This window comes from Carassius gibelio, chromosome A12 (genome assembly GCF_023724105.1).
Source record: "Carassius gibelio isolate Cgi1373 ecotype wild population from Czech Republic chromosome A12, carGib1.2-hapl.c, whole genome shotgun sequence".
Taxonomy (NCBI): Eukaryota; Metazoa; Chordata; class Actinopteri; order Cypriniformes; family Cyprinidae; genus Carassius; species Carassius gibelio.
Window position 1 is genome coordinate 25,670,753 of NC_068382.1, and position 23,205 is coordinate 25,693,957.

The 23,205-nt window shown below is 44.6% G+C and overlaps 3 protein-coding genes across 4 annotated transcripts in view; 2 read left to right on the forward strand and 1 right to left on the reverse strand.

Annotated features, from left to right (window-relative positions):
- zranb1a (zinc finger, RAN-binding domain containing 1a) overlaps positions 1–4,963 on the reverse strand; it is a 5,997-nt gene extending 1,034 nt beyond the window's left edge. The window contains exons 1-9 of the mRNA XM_052612075.1: positions 4,745–4,963; positions 3,155–4,012; positions 1,954–2,141; positions 1,722–1,875; positions 1,543–1,614; positions 1,262–1,460; positions 1,052–1,172; positions 240–369; positions 1–96 (exon numbers count right to left, since the gene is read on the reverse strand). The exon at positions 1–96 is cut by the window's left edge and continues 134 nt beyond it. Of these exons, the coding sequence (XP_052468035.1) occupies positions 1–96; positions 240–369; positions 1,052–1,172; positions 1,262–1,460; positions 1,543–1,614; positions 1,722–1,875; positions 1,954–2,141; positions 3,155–3,914 (1,720 nt within the window). The 5' untranslated portion in view covers positions 3,915–4,012; positions 4,745–4,963. The remainder of the gene's footprint in view (positions 97–239; positions 370–1,051; positions 1,173–1,261; positions 1,461–1,542; positions 1,615–1,721; positions 1,876–1,953; positions 2,142–3,154; positions 4,013–4,744) is intronic.
- A 272-nt stretch (positions 4,964–5,235) lies between these two features.
- Positions 5,236–8,179, forward strand: hpdl (4-hydroxyphenylpyruvate dioxygenase-like). Its single transcript, XM_052612079.1, has 5 exons — positions 5,236–5,913; positions 6,369–6,535; positions 6,623–6,774; positions 6,894–7,009; positions 7,658–8,179. The coding sequence occupies exons 1-5, from the start codon at positions 5,276–5,278 to the stop codon at positions 7,848–7,850; spliced, it is 1,266 nt and encodes a 421-aa protein (XP_052468039.1). The 5' UTR covers positions 5,236–5,275; the 3' UTR covers positions 7,851–8,179.
- Positions 8,180–9,060: 881 nt separating this feature from the next.
- On the forward strand, positions 9,061–19,650 carry fam53b (family with sequence similarity 53 member B). Of its 2 annotated transcripts, none has more exons than XM_052612082.1 (5): positions 9,061–9,228; positions 13,981–14,155; positions 15,071–15,125; positions 16,734–17,407; positions 18,680–19,650. In XM_052612082.1, exons 2-5 carry the CDS (start codon positions 14,069–14,071, stop codon positions 18,938–18,940), a joined length of 1,077 nt encoding a protein of 358 aa, XP_052468042.1. In that variant the 5' UTR covers positions 9,061–9,228; positions 13,981–14,068; the 3' UTR covers positions 18,941–19,650. The 2 variants fall into 2 exon arrangements, with proteins under 2 accessions (XP_052468042.1, XP_052468040.1); XM_052612080.1 differs by lacking the exon at positions 9,061–9,228 and adding an exon at positions 9,292–9,314.
- Positions 19,651–23,205: the final 3,555 nt, after the last annotated feature.

Sequence of the window (23,205 nt, forward strand, 5' to 3'; positions counted from 1 at the left end):
TGCCAACCAGAGCAGAGAAGTGACCTCTCGTGTAACCGAGAGCGATGGGACTTTTCCAGCAGAAGCTCTGTTCCCATAGCAACGGCAGGTAAACACCTGCACACACACACACACACAGGTGAATCGCACACACACACAGGTGAATCGCACACACACACAGGTGAATTACACACACACACACAGGTGAATCGCACACACACGGTCCAGGTGACACTCCTGCGCTCTTGAGGTGGTCTCACCTTGGAATCGAGTGTATCCTAACGTCTCTCCTCTGAAGCTCTTGTAGTACTTCACTCCGTACACGATGATGGGCCGCCGCAGGATATGAGCCAGAACGAAGATATGAGTCTGCTCCAGACTGGCCCCGGGCTGCAGACAGAGAGCAGCACACACTCACAACACTGATTCAACACTGATTCATCACTGCAGGAACAGAACACAGAACACTGGTCTGATCCGAGCGAAGCCTCTGTGAATCACATCAGAACAGAGTCTCAAGTAATAATAGAAGACTCACAAAACTAGACCAGAACATGAGCAGGTCAGATTTCACCCAAAATAAGAGCTGCTTGAAAGAAAAATGGACTCAAATTATATATAAAAGAAGCTTAAATTCTGCATAAAGACATAAAAAAATACTAATAAAAGGCGGGGACTAATGATGTTTCTTGCAGTATTTCTGTGCCAAATACACTCCTTTGTGTTGGTGTAAGTGTGGGAACGTTTAATTGAGTATGGCCCTGTCATGAGCTGATTGTGTGAGCTCTTCTCCTGCAAGAGCGAGAGCGAGATGGACGAGCTTCATCAGGAGTCTCCATCAGCGCTGCACAGGACTCGCTCCAGAAGAGAGTCTCCAGAGAAGACCACCTCCTTCAGCCTCCAGAGATCCAGAGCAGTGTGTTGATGTCAAACACTGATGGATCTGTGCTGTACACTTTAGCTCCGCCCACGGCACGCCTCCAGGAGCTCGACTGTGTGTGTGTGTGTGTGTGAGAGAGTGAGTGTGTGTGTGTGTGCTTGTGTGTGTGTGTGTGTGTGCGTGTCCGTGTACCTGACTGGCGAGGCTGAGGATGAAGGCCCAGTCCTCCTGCCACTGTTCTTCTCTCAGAGAGAAATGAAGCCCAAAACTCTGAGAATACCACGATTCCCACTCCTTCCAGCGCGAGTAGAACCTGCGCACACACACACACACACACACACATGGATCCAAATACGATACAGCAAGAGAACCTGTCCATGTAGTGCACATGCAGTGTCTCACCAGTCAGAGCAGTCGTGTAAACTGTCATGAAGAGCTTTCCTCAGCACCGAGTCTTTATCATAGATGCCCCACGTGGCCTGAAGAACCGAGTCCAGCAGACAGTCTCCAGCCGTGCGGTTCCACAGAGCATACAGACGACTGTCCAGACGCGTGCCCAGCTCCAGAGACCAGTTGATGACCGCAGACTCCTCCTCCAGCTCTGCACACACACACACACACACACGGTCAGCACACACACACACACACGTGCTGCTGCAATGCACTAGCGGCTCACATCTCACCCTTCTGAACGTCACGGTCCAGGATTTCATCAAAGAGCTTCTCCTGAACGGCAGGAGGGAGATCTTCAATATCTGTCAAACATACAAAAAACTAACTGTCAAACTCAAATCACACACACGTGTGTTCCTACAGCGAGAGAGAGAGAGAGAGTGTGTGTGTGTGTGTGTGAGTCCCTCACCTGCCGGCAGGGTGAAGGTGACGAGGTCCGTCAGGAAGCAGCAGCTGAAGTCTCCCTTGCGCTGGTGCAGTGATGCACTGATCTCTCTGCGGATCTGCTCCGTCAGTTCAGGACAAACCATCGCTGGGATGCATTTGACGGCCTGCTGGGAAACCTGCGACCAAACACCAGCCTTCAGACGCACTTCCACAGCATCAGAGAGCGACACACACACACACACACACACACACACCTCGGTCAGCAGAATGGCCAGCATGTCCTGTCTCTGGAAGCGGATGGCGAGGTGAACGAGAGTGAAGCCGCTGTCGAATGCTGAGGGTCGGTTGAGCAGACGCACCTCGCTGGAGGTCAGCTGACGAGCGATGTCTCCTCCTGAAGACTTATAGACCTCCACCGCAGACAGATCGCCCTCCACTACACCTACACACACACACACACACACGAGCGCAGCGGGTTAGCACACACGTCTTACACCACACAGTCATGATTTATAGTAACCGGTTGCTCATGTTTTCATTGAAGAAACAGCTGATCAGGAAACAGCTCAGCAGATTATTAATCAGGCTCAGGCGTGTAGATATGTTTGGTGTTTAAAGTGTTCTAAAGTGATCTGAAGACACGACACACACTCGCAGTGTTCGGATGCTTCTGAAACCCTGTAAAGGTCACGTGTGTGTGTGTGTGTGTTTACTGCTGTTGTTGATCTGCTGCATGTTATTTATAAGTGTCTGAATCGTATCAGATTCAACAGCTGATGGACTAATGTGAAAGATTTTAACAACCCATTCAGATGATTTGTGTGTTTAATTGTCTTGTAATATCTACATTTATGAGAAACATTTTCCATGTTGTATGTATGGAGAGCAATGTCTTAGAATACAACATCTGTACAATATTCGAGGTGTGGTAACTGTATTATAAGTGGAATAATCAAGGTCCTTTGAATTATTAGAAATTAAAGCACACCCAAGGTGTAACGGCCACATCACCACCAGTATTTCCTGAGAACTCAGTGCTCCGAGATCAGTTATTACTCACTCATAATCTAGTATTGAAACTATCTGGCCAAGCGTTTCACTCTTTCCTCGTTCACACAGACAGGAGCTGTGCTTGCACGACTATAAACTGCCACAAGTGAACGAACATGCGACGTTTCTTGGCCAGAATAAACTCCACAGTAATTAACACAAAAGTCTGGCTGTAACCCTACACTTCAAAGGTGGCAGAGAAGCGCTTCAGACGGACACATGCTGCTCAGAGACTGCATTTACACAACACTCATTCCAACAGTGTACTGTGATACTCGGGCTGCGCTGGGTCAGAGCAGGCATAATTAGTTTTCTCTGGCTTTATGCATTATGTCTTAACTCCTTGAGTGTATGGAGACACTTTAGGACACAACGGCCCCTGGGAGCGAGTATAGAGGCACTCACCGGCGCAGGCGTTCAGGAACAGCCAGTCGGTTCTCCTCATGCGGTTCTTGATCTGTTTGATCTTCTTGGTGTCCAGCTGGATCTCCTCCTGACCGCTCTGAGCTCCAGCGGCCAGCTCGATCTGCAGCTCTGCCTCAGGTTTGGAGGAGACAGACGAGAGCCGCTGTGTCCCGCTGCACACTCCCCGCGCTCGGCCGCGGTCCCGCTCGTTAATCAGGGACGAGGGCTCGTCAGGCTCGTTGGGTCTGGGGTGGTCACACACCACGCAGCGAGGGGATTTGGGCCAGTTCTCGTAGCAGCAGGACGAGCAGGTCCAGGACTGCGCTCGTGTGTTGAGCCGGTTCCGGTCGTTGTATTCCTCACATGGATCCACTGGAGGGCCGGCCGCGGGGCCCCGTCTGCTCCTGGACGTCTGGGGGGTTTCTGTGGGGCTACACACACGCTGCCGGACGCTACGGCACTGGGTGCAGCGGATCGCTCTGGGCCAGTTCAGGTAAGTGCACACCTGACACGACCATTTGCCGCTGTGCTCGGAGGACTGTGCCGGGCGGACACGGGGCCGGGCGCTGGAGTCAGGGCAGATGAGCAGGCTGTCGTTACCCTCGGGGTCACACTGGTGTCCGGCGCCGCTCGGGGACAGTTCCTCTGTTATGATGGTCCCGCTGGGACGCTGCGCCCGGCACATGGTGCACTTCACAGCAGACGGCCAGTTTTCATACGTACAGTACTCACACGACCACTTCACACACACCTCTGTCATGACGGATCAGCTCACACACTCACACACACTCACACACAGTCGCTCACTCAACAACACACACTTACATCAGGGACACACACTGACACAGAGACAGCAATCTGCAAACACAAAATAAAATGACACACGTCAGAAACACAGAACATCCGAGACTCACAACTTTCTATCTTTAATACTTCAATACTTCCCAAAATACTACCAATAATATCAGTTATAACATGAATGTTGACGGTAGCATTAATATTTTCAGTTAGTAATTCACAGCACTGACAGGACTATTATTACTACTGACACTCATATATCGCACTACTGATGGCATTAATATTAACTCCCATAGTACGGTTACTATTAATGTTATTAATCTTATTTGTAACTGACAGTATTAATGTTTTGGAGAGTGATACTTGTATCTCACAGTATTAACATTATTAGTGATACTTACTTGTATCTCACAGTATTAATAGTATTTTTTTAAATACTCGAATCTCACAGTATTAATGTTATCAGTGATACTCGTATCTCACAGTATTAATGTTATCAGTGATACTCGTATCTCACAGTATTCATGTTATCAGTGATACTCGTATCTCACAGTATTAATAGTCACAGCAGTGACAGTGTTATTATTTACTGACACCCATATGTCACAGCACAGGTGTTATTACTGATATCTCGCAGCACTGACAGTGTTAATGTTCTTATTGACACTTGTCTCTCTCACTATTCACCCTACTATATAAATAAAGCACATTAATAGTATTAATGTGAAACACACGTTATTAATTTAATACTCTGACAGACACATATTGCTGCTGAAACATGTAAATACTCACATCGCACCGCGCGCAGCTCATTAAAGAGACTTAAATCACCTCAGTCTGTATTTGTTATTCGACCTTCATTGTGTCGTTTAATCTCTTATCCTTATATAAATCGTTGAAAGGCGTTTTTATGTCGATGAATACTGTTTCTAATCTCTGAATGTTGATTTGGATGCGGATTTAATGGCGGAGCTGACAAAATAAAAACGACCAGCTTCTCGCTCCGCGTCACGTGCACGTGACTAGACGCAGCGCCGCTGATTGGACGGCTCCACACCATGTGAAAACCAACCTTAGACATTCATTATTGTAGGTTTAAAAAAATCATAAAACTATTTTAAAACTTAACTGAAATGCTTGTAGTCGTGGTATATATTAATATTAAGATTGAAAAAATACACAGAATATCAGAAGAATTATTTAAAAATATTTTTTGACCATACATTTAGAAATATCTGCATTCATGTATGAAGATAGGTCACATAAACAGCAACGCGATTTTCATGACAACGTGACACGCCCTTTCTGTGACGTCACCCAAACATGGCAGCCTACTTGAGCCGGTTGCACCATATTTCGCTTCACGTCTCAAACGTGGATAAAGTTGCTCACGAGCTGGTGTCCCGGTTCCAGTTTAACGTGTTCGCGGCGCGACTGACAGACCGAGCGAAGCAGCTCGCGCTCCGCAGAGGATCGGCCGTGTTCGTGGTCAATGAGAGGTTGAATGAACGTCAGTCACGTGGCTGGAGCTCCGTCAGAGAGCGTCGGGAGTTGAACTGTCTGTACGGAGCCCACGCGCACTATCCGGTGGACACCGTGAGTAACGTGTGTTTCGAGGTGGAGGACGTGCAGCGGGCGAGCGCTGAGCTGCGGGATCGGGGTGTGTGTGAGTTTCTCCAGCCGCCCACCGAGGTGACCGATGACTGCGGCCGGGTCACCTTCTCCGTCATCCGCTCGCCGGTGGGTAACGTGTGCCACACGCTCATAGACCGCTCCCGGTACCGGGGGCTCTTCCTGCCGGGCTTCCATCAGGTCCAGACGGACTCCGAGACCGCGGGGCACTCGCAGTGTCCCATCACGCACTTCGACCACATCACCTTCGCGTGTCCCCGCAGCTGCACCGCACACATCACCCGCTGGTACCGAGACACCTTCGGCTTCCGGAGGTTCTTCATCGACAGGTATCAGTGACATCATCTGCATATCAGTATAACGATCGGCATCAGTATAGCGGAACGCCAAGGTCATGGGTTCGATTCCCAGGGAATGCATGAACTGATCCGAGGAATATACACTGAATGCAACGTGTCTGAAATCTAAAATGTATTTCACAGTTTCCACAAAGATATGAAGCAGCATGACAGTTTTCAACATGGACAATAAAAGAAATGCAGCCTAAATAAGTGTGCGCATTAAAAAATCTGAATTATTCTAGATTTTGAAAGGTAGTTTTTGATGAACTACTCAAGTGTGTACCGTGAATGCAATGCAAGTTGCTTTTGGATAAAAACATCTGCCAAGTTCATAAATGCAGTAAAATCACTATCTGATGACAACAAATGAGAACTCATGCTGATGAATTACTAAAATTACCGAAATATTGGCAGAATTATTCCCCATGACCCGTTCTGTGCAGGAATGAGGACGTGGATGAGGGATATGTGCTGAACCACAACGGGATCGGGCTGCGGCTGACGGCTATGGAATACTGGAATTCCAGCGAATCAGGAATCACACTGCCCTTCAAAGATGAAAAAGAGCCGGACTGCAAGTTTGTGATTGCAGAGTCTCTTCCAGAGCAGGGTAACACTTCAATGAATCCTTTAATACAGTGCCCTTATCATGTACCTACATGTGTGTGATCTGTTTCTAACAGAGGTGTGATTTCAGGCAGGAACCAGGTGGACACGTTTCTGGATCAGCACCGGGGGGCAGGAATCCAGCACATTGGGCTCTACACCGAGGACATCGTGAGAACGGCTCACACTCTGAGTCTGTCTGGAGTGCAGTTCTTCTCTCCTCCGCCTGCGTACTACACTGAGGTCCGTGTGCTTCCTCAATACTGTTCTCGGCCGGTCAGGTGTACTAGGATAGAGCTGGGAAGCTCAGGTGTGTGTCGGAATATTGTTCAGTCGTTCATACTCTGCTCGTGACACCACAGGTGGGAAAGCAGGACGAGATCGTGGCGGCGGGTCACGACCCTCACACTCTGAGTCAGTACGGGATTCTGCTGGACACTGATCTCCAGACGGACAGACGGATCACAGACGGCCAGCGGTACACCACCCACACTCGTTAACTTATCTCTGGAATACATGTTGCAGCACATTTTATATGCAGCAAATACAATGCTACCTGTATATAATGCATAATACATTTGAATAGCTTTTGTTTTCATCAAAACCCGCTAGACATTCAACAACAACAGCACTCGCCCCGAGACACTAAAGCCATAAACAGACATGATTTATAGTATTCTGTAATAGTTCAGACAGAAGTTCCCTCAGATCATCGGAGATCAGTTTCTTCATCAGGTTTGTAGAAATGTAGCACTGCATCAGTGTCTCATCAATGGATGCTCTGCAGTGAATGGGTGCCGTCAGAATGAGAGTCTGATAAAAACATCACAATAATCCACAGCACTCCAGTCCATCAGTGAACATCTGGAGAAGACAAAACCTGAAACACATCCAGCATTAAGATGATTTTAACTCAAATAATCCATAATAACACTTCCTCCAGTGAAAAAGTGTTCTGGTCTGAATCAGGAGAGAAATCTGCACAGATCAAGCAGCGTTTAAACAGATCTAAACTAATCTGAGAGAGACAACAGCAGATGGACTTTTCCACATGAGGAAGGAATGGGATTTGGATATATTTTCTGCTCTGTGTCTGACACACACACTGTTTTTCCTGCTTTCACAGGTATCTGCTCCAGGTGTTCACTAAGCCTATTTTCGGAGAGGACACCTTCTTCCTGGAGCTGATCGAGCGCAGAGGTGCCACGGGCTTCGGCGAGGGCAACATCCGAGCGCTCTGGAGATCCGTGCAGGCATACATGGAGAAGGAAGAGCATCGGGAGACGGAGCGCCAAGACAAACAGAGCACACCGAGCTGACTCTTACAGAGACTGATGTAAACACGAGCTTTAGATCCAGTGACCGCAGTGTGATCGGGAACTTGTGTCTGTCCTCTGTTCACGGATCAGATGTTTGACTCCGAGTCTTCAAGGCACTTCTAATATAATATTATCAGCTTGAGTTTGAAATGTACATGGTGTATTTATTCCGTAATCTAATACATTATCTAACTGTGATGTCTAAACCTGTACTGTAATGCAATCTACTGTATTTCCACTCGAACACATTTCATTCGGACAATATTTGCAGTGAAATATCATCTGTACTGTTGATCTGTGTGCTTCTGTCAGATAAATCAACATTATGATGCCTGTCTGTTCTTTGTATCTCCTTATGTGTGATTGTTTAGTCGTCATTAGAACCAGTCTGAGGTGTTTGAAACTAACATTGAAAACCACTGCTTGAGAAAATCAAAACCTCTTAGTTTCTGTGACAACTAGCCCCTGCAGCAGTTTCCAGATGTTCCTGTAGATGGAGTCAGAGCTCAGCTCAGCTTCCGGTCCTTCAGGGATCCGGGAGACTTTTTCCACAACAAACCCAAACCCAGAAACACACACAGGCTGGAACTTTCCAAAAACTTAACTAATCCAGCCTCATTATCAGCTTTAGACCCCCCACAAACAACAGTGAAACCTACATAACGAGCAGCATGTCCTTTTTATCCAACATGTTCCTGTGTTTTATTCTGCTCAGATCTTTCTTTAGGCTATTAGAGATGATTTATCAATAAGGAAGTCTATTGAAATGGCAGATTCTTATTTACCTGTCCATAAATCTGTGATTAGGACTGGACATAATTATCATCAAAACCAATGAGTGTAAGATATTCATTTATCACATATATATCAATGTCTTCTCACGTTGGTTTCAGAGTATATTGTATGTGTGTACTGCTAATTTATTAAAGGACCATGCTGTTTTCCCTTCTTCCATTAGACAGATGTTATAGTTTTAGTGTGACCTCTTTGAGAGTAATTTAACACTTTATAATAGACGAGCCGAACTTTCCGTGTTTGTGTAGTGATGCGTTATATTGTGTGCGGTGTCGGGCGAGTCCATTCAGCCGCGGGGGGACGCCTCTTTATTTCAAACTGAAATATTCATCAGAAACGCCTGTATCGTCGTCAGGAATCATAACTGATGTTTTAAATCTTGTATGTAGTCTGGTTCCGCTCAGTTGAAGGTGTTTAGAGCGCGTGTTGTGAGTGTTTTGTGCTGAGTGTCGGTTCCGCGTCCCCCCGCGGTGTGTGTTCGGGCCCGCGCTGGAGAAGCAGCCGCGAGATGAGGATGAAGATGGTCTGAACGGCTGTGCTTATCGATCCGTCCCACGCGAGGAGACGCGCCGCTCGCTGGCCCGTGAGTATACAGTGAGAACACGGATCAAACCGCAGTATATGTCGTTACGGTAGCGCGGGCTCGAGCTCGTCGCTGTGCATGAATGAGTGAGTTTCCCGCGACGCTCGCGGAGTTTCGTAGCTTTTGTTCCCGGAGCTCGGAGGAACGCTCACATGGACACCGAATTAAAGTCGCTCGGAAACTCCAACGCGCGGTGATCCTTACAAATAAACGCTCAAAAACACGATCAAAGATAAAACAGAAACTGTTCAACTCGAACTGGGAACTGAAAACTCTATCAATAAACTTCCGACACGAGCTGAAAAACTCTTTACTGATGAGTATTTAGAGTTGATCTATTAATCATTACATGCTTCTACTGTAATTTACTATTCTAGGAGTATTCTGTCTTTCAAAAGTTCGTAGTATTTTGAGTATGCAGTAATTTGGAGTATTGTATATTTTAGGGAGTTTTTTAAGAGGATGTAGCACTTTTAGTGTGACGTATTTTAAGAACATCCAGTAATTTCGAATCTTTGGTATTTTAGGATACAGTATTTTAAGATTAGGCCTATGCAGTATTTTTGAGTATTCAATAATCTAGAGTGTATCTTTTAGAGTACGCTGTGTTTTAGAGTACTCTGTGTTTTAATAATATTTAGCATTTTATAGCACTGTATTTTACAGTGTTCTGTATTTCACAGTATTCAGCAATTGTAGCTTTTTCAGTATTGAGTAAAATATTTTAGAGTGTATTTAAGTATGCTGTATTTTTGGTTATTCCTTATTTTCGAGAGCATTTTAATAAGACAATGCAGGTTTTTTTTGAGTATTTAAAGAGTATATCTGCTAGGATTTTAGCATATTCAGTATTTTTTGAGTACTCCGTGTTTTAACATTTAGTGTTTTAGACTATTCATTATTTTACAAGTATTCAGCATGCAGTATTTTAAGAGTATTTTGTATTTTATAGCACTCAGTATTTCAGGAGTTTATTTGAATGTGATGTATTTTGACATTCAATATTTTAGAGAGCATTTTAAGACTATTCAGGGCTTCTCGAGTATTCAGTATATTTTTTTTTGAGTGCTCAGTGTTTTAACATTGAGTATTTTCAAAGTATTTCGTATTTTAGATTATTCATTATTTTAACAAGTATTCAGTATGCAGTATTTTAAGAGTATTTAGTATTTTACAGCACTCAGTATTTCAGGAGTAATCAGTAATTTTAATGTTTTCATAATTGTCGAGTAGTACATATTTTAGAGAGTATTTGAGTATGGTGTTTTTTTGGGGGGCATTTAATATTTTAGAGAGAATTTTAAGACTATTCAGTGTTTTTTGAGTATTCAGTATTGTTTTTAGAGTACTCTGTGTTCTAAAATTGAGTATTTTCCGAGTATTCAGTGCTTTAGAGTATGCAGTATTCTAGAGTATTCTGTATAATTGCAGGGTTGTTTGTTTTAATATTGTAGTATTGTATATTGTGTTGAGTATTATTCGAGGTAACTTGAGTACTGCGTGGTGATGTGTGAACTGAAGTCTAATCAGAGTAAGAGCAGCTCTAGAGTTTCTAGCAGATTGTGTTTATCTAGTTATCAGCACAGTGCCAGCTCGTTAGCTGTGATCAGGCCGTATGCAAATAAAGGATTTTCACTTCTCGTCAGGTATCTGGAGAATCATGCGCCGCTGCTTGTTCTGCAGTGAAGTGTTGCGACATGCATCAGTCTGTTCCTGGGGAAGCCAGTTTGTGCTCCAGCCGCTGCGATCAATGTGTTTGTGTTTCTCACCTCCAGCCGTCATTTTCCGCTGAAGTGTGCAGCGCCCGCAGTGTGTGTTTCACGGTAAACGGCGACTCTGTTCTCACCAGAGCGGCCGGATGAGGTTCACTTATTGAAAAGTGTTGACTGGTTGTGTTTACAGAGCTGGAGAAGGCTTCCCAGGACCAATTCATTTCCTACTGAAGGGAATTGTTTCAGTTAATGTTTGTGGTGAATAGCTGGGTGTATCTGGGTGATAGACGTCACACTGTCATTGTTAGACATCAGACAGGGAATGCAGAACAGGTTTGACTGTCCCTTTGACATAAAAGAGGCTGATTTTGACCTTTACCTAACTGATGGTGTGTGTGTTTAAATCCCTGGTCTCAGATCGCTGTCTTGAGTTTGATCAACTCGAGGCCTTTGGACTTCGATTGTGCTGCACTAGTGTTTTGATAACTAGGTCACGTAACAAACAGCCGTAAACGCCTGCACCGCAGTGGAAGTTCCCACAATGAATCACAAGATAGTGTTTATGAGCTCGCTGACTTTCAGTTTTTGGTAGTTCCATACGTGTGTAGTATCAGGCTCTGAGAGGGAAGTGCTTCACAAGATCATGAATCACCGGAGATTGGCCAAGAAATCTGTGACTGAGGATTGTGTTAAAGCTCAAGTAGAGCCGTGTTAGAAGGTTTCGGTTTGTTCACCCGTTTATCACGCTCTGACCTCCAAAAACAGTTATCCATACGACTCCTACTCCAAGTCTTCTGAACCCACACCATGCTTTTTCTGAGAAACAGACTGAGATGTAGTAATTTACTGAAAGTCATTGCAGCTGTCGTGTATCAACTTGTGAATATCAGCGATCATCTTTCATATGGACTAATGTTTAGATTCTCATCATTTTTAGAGCATCTAATCCATTCATGTTCAAGAGCGTCGTGAACTTTCTGCTAAACTTCTCCTTTTGAGTGAAACCCTAACATCACACACTCATCTGGGGTGAATTCTCTATTGAAGCAGCAGAACACACAGACTGTGAGCAGGATAGCGTGTGTTTGTGATCCGCGAGCGTCTGTCGGTTTGTGGCGAGCGCATGAATGCTGGCTTTGTGTGTCGCTGCGCCTCTCTGTGCAAATGTGGGTTATTGCCTGGTAACAATTTAACCAGCGCTCTGTTAAACGTCCCGTTTCCACATGAGCTTACAGTAACACACACTCATTTCTAGAAGCTTCACGTTTGCTGGAGTGAACACGAGTGAAGAGAAGCGGTGCGTGTCTTTGTGTTTGAGTTAATCGGTCGGGCAGCTGTGTCCATGAACGCGTCGTGAGCACTCCTTCTCTTTCCTCGTCCTCTACGCTGTTATTGTGAAAGGCTCTGGAGTCTGAAACTCTTGTTTGGTTGGAGTTCACTTCTACATGTGTTTCACAATAGGATCCGTGATGTTTCTGTTGCCACAGACTTGGCCGACCTCGCTAGCGGCCCGCGGCGCGCTGGTTTGGTTTGGCCCGGAGCGTGAGGAGCGTCAGCTTGCAGAGATCACATGACTAATTGATTGGCCCTCGAGGACGCCCTGCTGAATGGAGAGCTGCGCTTCTGCCCTTTTCTGGAGGGGTTTCTATTCACGCTTTTGCTTTAGAGAAGAGTTATGTTCAGAATGAGTTGGTGAGCGCTGGGAATGTGTGTAACGTTGGAGCTCGTGGGTGTGTTCAGTAGCAGAAAGTTCACCCAAAACACACTCGGAAGGAGCGTGTTCCCTCTGCGCTCAGTGATAAACTTCCCTGGGTCTCTGGGTCTTTCCCACACGGAGCCGGAGCTGTGAAAAGAGCTTCGTTCTCGTCATGTGTGTCTCTCTGAAGCGCCGTCTCTATAATTTGCACCAGAGGAAAGTCATTAGCGTGTCAGAAACAGGTCTTCTGCACGAGAACGATGCCTGCGGCTCACATACTTTCAGAGAGGAATCTGAAGTCTGTCGTACAAATCCTACAAAAAGAAAAATCCTAAAAATGTGATAAATGTAAACAAATAAAAGTCTGATTCCCGTCTGTATGAGTTAGCCATTGCTCTGTTTTGCACATTAATGTGAATGTGTCTCAGAGGATGATGATGATGACAGGAGCTGCTTTATTCTGATGTCTGTGGTTCGGAGGAAGTGTGGCGCTCCGCTGATTGCTCTGTGAACGTGGAGTCACGTATCCGCCGGCTGAAGTCAGTCTCGCCCTCCAGATAGAGCTTATCTCTGTCCGAGCGTCCCGTGAGTGAGGAGATATCACACGCTTCAGACCGAACCTTCACATCAGCCGTGTTTAATGCCAACGCACCACTTTTATGCACCTTTTTGTTTGAATTGTTTTTGTGCTTTTGTGTATTATGAGTTAATATAAAATGATAATCAAATTAATAGCTGGCCGAATGTGTTCCTACATATTCTAACACGTTGCACGGTTTTATCAGTCGATCTTTGATCTGTTTTCGTCATGTTTCTAGTGTTGAGCGCTGGATGTGTGTGTGGCTCTGCGTGCGATGTATTCATGTCAGGGAGCAGTTATTGAGTCGAACACACCCGTATCTTCTGTTATCATCAGCTCTGAGATGTCCTCCTGTCAGATGCATGAGTCTGGAGAGCAGTGTTCAGCTCTAAACGCACATCTGGCTCCCATCAGCGGCTCTAGAACCACGGTTCCTCCAGCTGTGTGTTTTGATAACCGAGAGGTCACACTTATTTTCGGCTCGATCACATGACCTCGGCTCTGGTCTCCAGTGGTTTCTAGTAGTTTATAATTCTTTTATTCATGCACCCGGCTCGGTTTACGTTAGGGATATTTTCCTTGTTTTTAAAGTCATAATGTCATAAAGCTTCTCGATGTCATGCAAATGTTACAAATATCTGAATTTCTCGCTCATAGATGGCAGTGCAGTTTTGTAATTCATGAAGATGATAATGTTCCCTGAAGGGGATTTCAAAAGCGTTTCTGCTTCACCCAGAGATGTTTGTGTCCTGTTCTCTGTGCAGACTGAAGAGCGATACTGATGTGAGATCGGATCGGATCAATGATGAGCTCCTCTCCATCGGTCCTGCACTGGGATGGTCTGTGGCAAACATGTGTGTAGCTGTGCTGATTATTCACACTAAAACCCTGGAGAAGAAGCCCGTCGATGATGTAGCCTCCACCGAGTCTGTGCAGCTGGTAAGACCTCGCGTCGTCAGGTGTCGTGCATAATTAACTCCCTAATTATCAGTGTCCAAGATCCAGATCCAAACACATTCTGAGTAATCAGATCCATCACACACACATTTTTGTCATCTCAGGTTTCTGAGGAGCCTGATGCAGGATGGTAAACTGTTAGAATGCAGTTATACGAGCCTTAAATTCAAGATATGAGGGCAAAAAATAAATCACCCTCTTATATTTATATCATATGATAAAGTTAAAAAATATTGCACCAGCGAGAGTTCTGCTTTTCACCGATGTCTGCACCACTGCAATTAATACAAGAAGTTCTTATGGTCTTACATTTTAGATCAAATTTGGTTTGTTTTACTCATTTTCACAAACACAAGTAGTTCAGTCAAAGCTTTATCAGATCTGTGAATAAATCCACCTCTGAACGAATGATTCAGTGACTCAGAAAGAGAGTCACTTGCTTTGTTTCTGAATGAATCATCCATTTGAACGAATCGCTTGAATGAATGACTAAATGACTCACTCATAAAGATTCGTATCTGGAGTATTGATTCAATTGTATCACCCATTAATATCTGTTTATCATCACTAATATGCAATAGTGAATCTTCTTTCTAAAGCTATTTTCTGTGATGTTTAAATATGTTATTAATTAGAGCATTCATATAGTTAATTAGATTAAACATTCGAATAGTAATTGTATGACTTGTAGTAACCCAGAAATGAGTGTATGTTCTGTACCGACCCCTGTGCTTGTGAAGGCTTTGTTTGTCGTGTTTGAGTCGATGATGTCACACGTGCGCTCGAGCGAGCTTTAGTTGTGGTTTACATGATGTGCACTAGTCAGAAGGCACTCGGAGGGGTTTCCTGTCGCCCGTGTGCTGGTGGTGCATCTGATCCATCTGTGTGTTTCCACAGCATGAGCCGCCGACCATGAGCCAAGGGACGGCCCTCTTCTCCTTTGGAATCATGGGTAAGTGCACATACACCACGATCACACATCTTTCTGTTCTGCATCTGCCCCTTCACTGATTGGATCGGTGCATCTTCAGCTCCATGAGAGATTGAAATAGAAAGTGTGCTGCCCTCAACATCTGCTGCTTTAGCGTCAGGCACAGGTGCGAGCGTCTCTGAGCTGAGGGGCACGGATGAGCAGCTCGTGTGTGTTCTGAGACTGTCTCCAGAACCACTCCTCTCAGAAAACAGCTGGTCTTCATATTTATTATCAAAAACAGTGGCAAGCAATACATTAACAATACATTAGAAACTGAAAACTATCAGAACTTTTTTATAACTATTTGCTCTGATTTATTGTGTTGGTTTCATCTTGTTCCTCTGTGCAGTCGCTCAGGACAGGTAATGTGTGATGTAATCTTGTTAAAACTAATGTCAGAAAATTGGTATCAAAGAAAATTACTGTTCAGGAACCGTATCAAAGTGAAGGTATCACTATATTTTTGAACGATACCCAGTTACACATGCTACAGTATGTGTAGTAGAGCAAACTTAAGATTTAGATTGAGTAATATTGAGTGTGAGTATAGAATATGTGGTACAGATTGAGAATGTAATATTGAGTGTGTGTATGTAGTATAGAGTGGAAGTATAAAGAGTACAGTAGTATAGTGTGAGTATTGAGTATGTAGTATAAAGTGTGAGTATAGATAAACAATGTAGTGTGTTTTGTATGTAGTATATTGTGTGAGTATGTAGTATAGAGGAGTATTAGAGTGTAGTATAGAGTGAGTATTGAGCATGTAATACAGAGTGGAAGTATAAAGAGTGTAGTATAGATTAAGAATGTAGAGTGTGAGTATTTTGTATGTAGTATAGATGAGTATTAGAGTGTAGTATGTCATGTTTGTCACGTCTCATCATGAGTAACTCCATGATTTATCGCTCCGCTGGCGAGGTGTTTTCTGACAGTAGTTGCTCAGAGGTCTCATGGGGTGCGAGGGATTCATGTTAAGAGCAAGTAACCAAAACACTCTCAACACACAGATGTTCAGCCTCTGGCAGCCTGCCACCAATCAGACGGCTCTATTTCTGGCTCTTTGTTTTCTCAGACACAGCTGTGTTGCTTGTGAATGTCCACAGGCTCTTCCTGTGAGCTCGGCCCTCCTGCTTCTCTTTTGTTCTCCTCTGTTGTGTTAAAGAAACTCTTAGGCTGGAGGTCAGTACGTTTACTGAGGGCTGAGCATAATATATCTGCTCACAGACTGATGCTGCTTTACAAGGCTTCTGTGTGTATCTGTGTAAGATGATCACTGTAGCCAATCACAGACATATCTGTCGAGCACATGAACACAACGGCCAATCAGAGCTGTTTCATCCACTCCGAGATGAAATGCTGGTATCGTCACACTTTTAAAATCTCAGTACGGACATGAGAACTGTAGTTTGGTGCATGTTGATCTCAGACTGTGGTGAAAGGAAGGCAGGGTGTATGTGGAGCTGCTGGTGTGTAATTGAACACACTGCTGCGCTTCGCTCTGAAACACATCGCATGTATTCCAGCAGTGTTATTGTGTTATTGTGCTTCCTCATGTGTCAGATTCTCACCGCAGCTGTTGTGTTGTAGAGTCTGGACGCTGGCCGGAGGTGGCTGGAGTGTGTGGTGTCCAGCAGCGGCCCGTGGGCTCCAGTCTGGAGAGTCTGTGGGACAGTGTGAGAGAGACGTGTTCTGCTCGTGAGGCGGGTGCCGCCGGTGGCATCAGCGGTCTGCTGCGTGACCTGAGTCTGAGCGAAGCGTCTCCGGCCAGCGCCGCGCCGCCCAGTAAACGCCAGTGTCGCTCGCTGTCCTGCTCGGATGAGCTCGGCTGTCGCTCCTCGTGGCGGCCGCAGGGATCACGCGTCTGGACGTCCGTGGAGAAGCGCCGCTGCCACAGTGGAGGAAGTGTTCAGCGCGGTGTCTTTGCTCCGTCTGGGTTTCCCACAATGCAGCGCAGCTCCAGCTTCAGCCTGCCCACACGCATCGATCCGCCGGAGACCTTCAGCCACGGCTTCCCTTTCGCTGCCTTCTCCGCGTCCCCACAGACGCCTCAGGCTCTCTACCTCTCACACGAGCAGATCTGCCCCACCGAGTCCAGCTCGCCCGACTCCACGCCCGAGCTGGAGCGCCGCCACAGTCAGGGCCTCGCCCGCAGCCAATCACAGCCCTGCGTCCACAACGACAAGAAGACCGGCGTGAAGCGCAGGAGACCGGCCGACTCTCACAAACACAGGCCTTCACTGGACCTGCTCAAGATGACACAGGTGTGTGTGTGTGTGAGAGAGAGAGAGTGTGTGTGTGTGTGTGTGTGTGTGTGTATATCTGGTATTTAGTACAAGGATAGTAATACCAGTAAATTTTGACCTTGTGGGGATTTTTTAATTTTTTTTGGTTCCTCTGAGGAAGCAAGCTTCTAAATCATAGAGAATATAGTTTTTTGAAGAAGTAAAACTGGCTGTAGTTTTCTGTGAGGGGCAGGTTTAGGGTAAGGGAATAGAAGATGCAGTTTGGACGGTTGAAACCTCATTCCTTCTATGAAATGAACCCATAAACCTGGAGACCTGTGTTTGTTGATTGATTACTGAGATCACTGGGATGGTAATGGTTTCTGTTAGATGAGGATGTTACAGCTGGCTCATATACCACAGCATCACAGAGCTAACAACTAACCCTTCAAACAAAAAAACAACTGATTTACAGGACAAGATAACTATTATTACACAATCAAAAGAAACTGATGTCTAGGGGGAAACACACGCGTGTGTGGAAACTAAAGGTGCAAATACTCCAACACTAATAATCAATAAAGCAAAGATATATTAGGGGAAAATGTGTAAGAGAAAAAAATGAAGAGAGAGCTTATCTTTTCTACTGACACCATCAGAGGTTTAATTACTAATGTCAGGGTCAGAGGTCATCTGATCAACACACGCTTTCTGGGAATAAGAACCATTACATGAACACAACCTTCTCTGTGTGTGTGTGTGTGTGTGTTTATCTATCGTTTGCAGTAGCCACACACACACACACAATGTTGATGATTGTGTCAGTGGAAAAACGGCTCCATTTACAAACCAAATATTCTGTTTCTATGGTAACGAGGCCTGACCGCTGATGTAATAAGAGCTGGTCAGTTAGTTGTCATTAGTGAAATATCAGACATGTGATTGGCCAATCAACAGATGTTTTTAACTTCAACCCATCACTTCTGGCTAAAAGAGGAGTCTATAATCCATAATAACACTTCCTCCAGTGAAAGAGTGTTCTGGTCTGAATCAGGAGAGAAATCTGCACAGATCAAGCAGCGTTTAAACAGATCTAAACTAATCTGTGAGAGACAACAGCAGATGCACTTTTCACTGGAGGAAGTGTTATTCTGGATTATAGACTCATCTTTTAGCCAGAAGTTTGATGTTGATGTCATTTCTGCTCTTTGGTCTCCATTAAACGCTGTCTTGGTTGAGTTTGAGGAACAGTAACTCGCTGCTGCTGATGTCACGTGTGTGTGTGTGTGTGTGTGTGTGTGTTTCCAACAGAAGCTGCAGGACTTTCACAGTCTCAGCTGTCCAGGATTCGCTGGAGAAGAGCAGACACTCCACGATGAAGGTGACGTCACGCCCGACCAGCACCAGACCAAAGAGGACATCATCATCCACCAATCAGAGGCCAGCTGGCCAGCAGGGCGGAGCAACGGGAAGGAGCGTGAGTTTCTGTGGGCGGGGCTCTGCAGCCGGAGGGGGCGGGACTCATTCCAGCTGGACGGAGAACTGGACATCGAGCAGATCGAGAGGAACTGAGATGATTCCCAGCATTCCCGTTGGATTATTATGGACGAGCGCTTCAGGAAGTGAACGCAGGACACATGTAAACGACTCAGGGTGAAGCACACGGAGGACGTCACGCATCGGAGCGTGAGCCGAGCTCTGTGTGCTGCGTGACAACACGCGTTTAGACTAGCAGGAGACGACATGAAATACACTCGTGCTCTGACTCTCTCTCTCTCACACACACACACACACACACTCTAACTCTCACACACACACACACACACACACACACTCTCACTCACACACACACACACACACTCTCAAACACACACACACTCACACACACACTCTCACACACACTCTCTCTCACACACACACACACACACACACACGCACACACACACACACTCACACACACGCACACACACACTCACACACACACACGCGCGCACACACACACACATGCTAAAGGGCTTCAGATGTGTAACCGTAGTAATGTCAGGTAATGGAGTTCCTCACTGGTGATAAAAGCTATTAGATCTATTTTTGTCTTTTTACGTTGAATAACTACAGAAGAACATGTTCTTATTTCTCTATGAAGCGTTGTCTCGTGAGTGATGGGAATAAATCTCATTCCATAGTGAAGATCTCTTCTGAAGATGATGATTTGAATCACTGGATTATATTACTGTGCTTGATTATCATGACAATAATAATAATAATAATAATGTAGATCTCAACTCGCTTTTATGCAGAGTTTCATTTCTGCTGTTTGATACTGTGGAGAAATATGATCCATATGACCACGAGAGGATCTTTATAAAACACACACACACACTCTCACACACACACACTCTGAGAGGGCAGCCATTTCCTGTTGAGATGAGAGCACTTCCTCTGAGAGTGTCTCACTGAGGTTCTGTAGACCGGTATGAGGATCACATGACATCACACAATCCTCGTTAGTAAGATTTAATTAGAGAAACGAGATGTACAAACCAGTAAGATCCTAATGCAGCGCAGTGAGCCACTCTGATCTCAACAGGAAATACAGATCAAACACACAGGAAGTTAATTCCTCACATTGTATTTAACAAAGTCTCGGTCTTTTGTTGTATAGTGTGTCTGACCAAACGTGTGTGTGTGTGTGTGTGTGTGTGTTTGTGAGAATGCCGTCTGGTTACTCCTCATTTCCTGTCCAGCAGGATGTGTGTCCATATGTCCAGTCACAACATCATTCCCAGATGTCCAGTAGTTTTCATCGCTGGACTGTTATTGTAGACCTGAGCTTCTCGTCCAGATGAAGTCCAGCCCTGATGAACGACTGTATGACTCTAACAGCAGTTTGTTACACCGAGGGGTTAACAGTGGTCTTGATGTTCAGATGAGCAGATATAACAGTGCACGAGCCTGAAGAGTCAGAGACTGGACGTGTGTGTGTGTGTCCTCGACCTCTGCTCCAGATCTCCCTGAAGCAGGGCCGGCCCGAGGCATAGGCAAATGCTAAGGGCGCCACTCATCCATAGGGGCACCAGAATGAGTGAACGAGTGAATTTTTTTTTTTTACATATATATTTTTTTATAATAGGCTACTATTTAAAAACCATTAATTCGAAATACTACCAAATAAAAAAAATTAAAAAAAAGTCCGGCTCTTCAATCTTCCCCCGCCCATCGAGTGCTTGAAGTGCGTCAGAAACAGAGCGCGCGCACGATCAGTTGGTAATCTGTTGTGTCGCGTGCCCGACGCCGCATCCAATGTAGACAGCACTGCTTTTGTTAACACACAGCTCGTAGAAACGGGCCTAGCAGCTCGCGCCAGTTCCAGACACGGTGAAAGTTTCCTGATTGTGACGGAAGGCCGAATTTACATGACACATTATAAATGAGCATAGTCTGCGATAGATACAGTGCCAAAAAGAAGAGAAGAGGATAAAGACAGAGGTAAAGAGATGTAGTGAAAGAACAATTTATTGCATAGGAGTAAGATACTATAATTTCATGGCAGTTATTTTTACCTTAAACTTAATGTTAGCAGTTGTTCTGAGTTCTGAGTCCCCAGACTGTGATTTTGTACAATCATGTCAGTTTTAAGACACATTTTTTTATTATCACTTTTTTATTAATGTTTTACTCTACAGTCGTGCAGTTTTGGGGGGATACAGTACAGGAAACATTACTATTTTTAATGTTTTTGAAATAAGTTTCTTCTGCTCATCAAGCCTGCATTTATTTGATCAAAAATACAGAAAAAATGTAATATTGTGATATATTATTACAATTAAAAATAATTTGTTTTCAATTTATTATACTTTAAATTATCATTTATTTCTGTGATGCAAAGCTGAATTTTCAGGATCATTACTCCATTCTTCAGTGTCACATGTGACATCCAGTCTATCACATGATCCTTTAGAAATCATTCTAATATGATGATTTATTATGAGTGTTGGAAACAGTTCTGCTGTAATGTGTGTGTGTGTGTGTGTGTGTGTGTGTGTGTGTATATATATATATGCTAAATCATGAACACAATGACAGGGTGAAATGGGCTGTGATGCATGGGGCGCCAGGTAAAATCTTGCCTAGGGCAGCAAATTGGTCAGGGCCGGTCATGCCCTGAAGATGAGATTCAGCAAACATCACCTCTGCCTCCAGATGACCGCTTCTTCATCAGTGCATCTGTTATTGATCATGGTCAATGTGAATATTAGGAGGAAATACACAACAAGACTATTTAGTAAAACTTAATTTAAAACCTTTGTATATAGAGTAGTTTAGATGCACAGATTCTGCCCTGTAATGCAGCGTGTAATGCGTGTGTGATCTCGTGACAGTAACCAGCGTGATCAGAATCATCTAGTCATTGTTACACTTTTAGGAAGTGCATTGCATTAAAACACAAAATACTATGCATTTAAAACTGGTTATATTTATTTATGCAAAGATACAATGCACTATCGTGTTCATTATGAATATCTAAAGCATCGTAGATAAAGGTGTTTGTGCAGATTGTACAGTATGTGATCAATCACGAGGACCGTGTCCTGGTCGCTCATCGGTCAGTGATCGGTCAGTGTGGCTCTCACGCTGCAGAGTTACTGTGAGGTCAAAGGTCAACCGAAGCCTGCCCCATCACAGGCTGATGTCAGTGAGCTGCATGATGTCTCAGATGACCGTCACTGGACCTTAAAGAGCGACATCAGATCTGATTAACCCTTGCTGCTCTCAGCTACAGTGAACCACCTGAGGTCTGATGTTTGCAGCGAGCGTCTCGTCGCAGATCAACAGGAAAGACAGGCTCATGTACAGTGGGCGGCTGAACTACAGAAAATCAACTGAATTCAGAGGAAACAGGTTTGTTCTCTGACGTCACTGGAAGGAGATCCTAATAATGTGTTACTCTGCCCTCTAACACACATCCTGCACAGACACACTGAGATCAGCTGCTCTCCAACAGCAGCACTGCATGCTGGGAGACTCACATGATTCAGCCAATCACAGCTCAGCGTTGTAGATGTGTAAACACTATATGAATCTTTTACGTGAAGATTATATGACCGGAGGAAGGGGCGGGACTTACAGAGGGTTCAGATGTTCTGATTGGGGGAGGAGCTCTGGGGAGGTCATGTGACTGGATAGAGTGTGACGTCACATCATCATCATTTTGGCTGACTGAAAACAATTGTACACTAACCTTAGAAAATATAACCTGTGGTAACTGTGGTTTATATCTGTTTCTTTAGTTTTTGTAATTCTTGGATTTGATCCAACTCTTGATTTGTTGTTATTTGTTGAAAACTGACTATTTGTGTCATTTTTTGATTATATTTTGTTCTCAGTGTAAGAACCTGCTGCAGCGCCACCTGCTGCTCACACACCACTCATGAAGGACATTAATGCAGCTCCATTACTATTCCATACTATTAGCCTTCCGATATACACAGACTCACTCACACACACACACACATACACACTATCTCTCTCTCACTCACACACACACACACTCTGTGTGAGAGAGCGAGAGTGTGTGTGTGCGTGTGTGTGTGTGTGTGTGTTTAATTACACTGACTCCAAGCTTTTGTTCTAATGCATGTATAATGTTACAAAAGCTTTTTATTTCAGATAAATGCTGATCTTTGGATCTTTTTATTCATCAAATAATCCTGATTTACTCATCTGTGTTCAACACTGAAAATAATCAGAAATGTTTCTTGAGCAGTAAATCATCATATTATTCTGATTTCTGAAGATCATGTGACACTGAAGACTGGAGGAATGATGCTGAAAATACA

What these genes read in the sequence shown, in the direction of transcription:
- hpdl (XM_052612079.1), top strand. Translation starts at nt 5,276, where the DNA reads ATGGCAGCCTACTTGAGCCGGTTGCACCATATTTCGCTTCACGTCTCA. An exon ending in AGAGTCTCTTCCAGAGCAGG is followed by an intron (nt 6,536 to 6,622) that starts GTAACACTTCAA and finishes GTGTGATTTCAG; the next exon opens with GCAGGAACCAGGTGGACACG. An exon ending in CGCCTGCGTACTACACTGAG is followed by an intron (nt 6,775 to 6,893) that starts GTCCGTGTGCTT and finishes GTGACACCACAG; the next exon opens with GTGGGAAAGCAGGACGAGAT.
- fam53b (XM_052612080.1), top strand. An exon ending in CTTCTCCTTTGGAATCATGG is followed by an intron (nt 15,126 to 16,733) that starts GTAAGTGCACAT and finishes GTTGTGTTGTAG; the next exon opens with AGTCTGGACGCTGGCCGGAG. An exon ending in ACCTGCTCAAGATGACACAG is followed by an intron (nt 17,408 to 18,679) that starts GTGTGTGTGTGT and finishes TGTTTCCAACAG; the next exon opens with AAGCTGCAGGACTTTCACAG.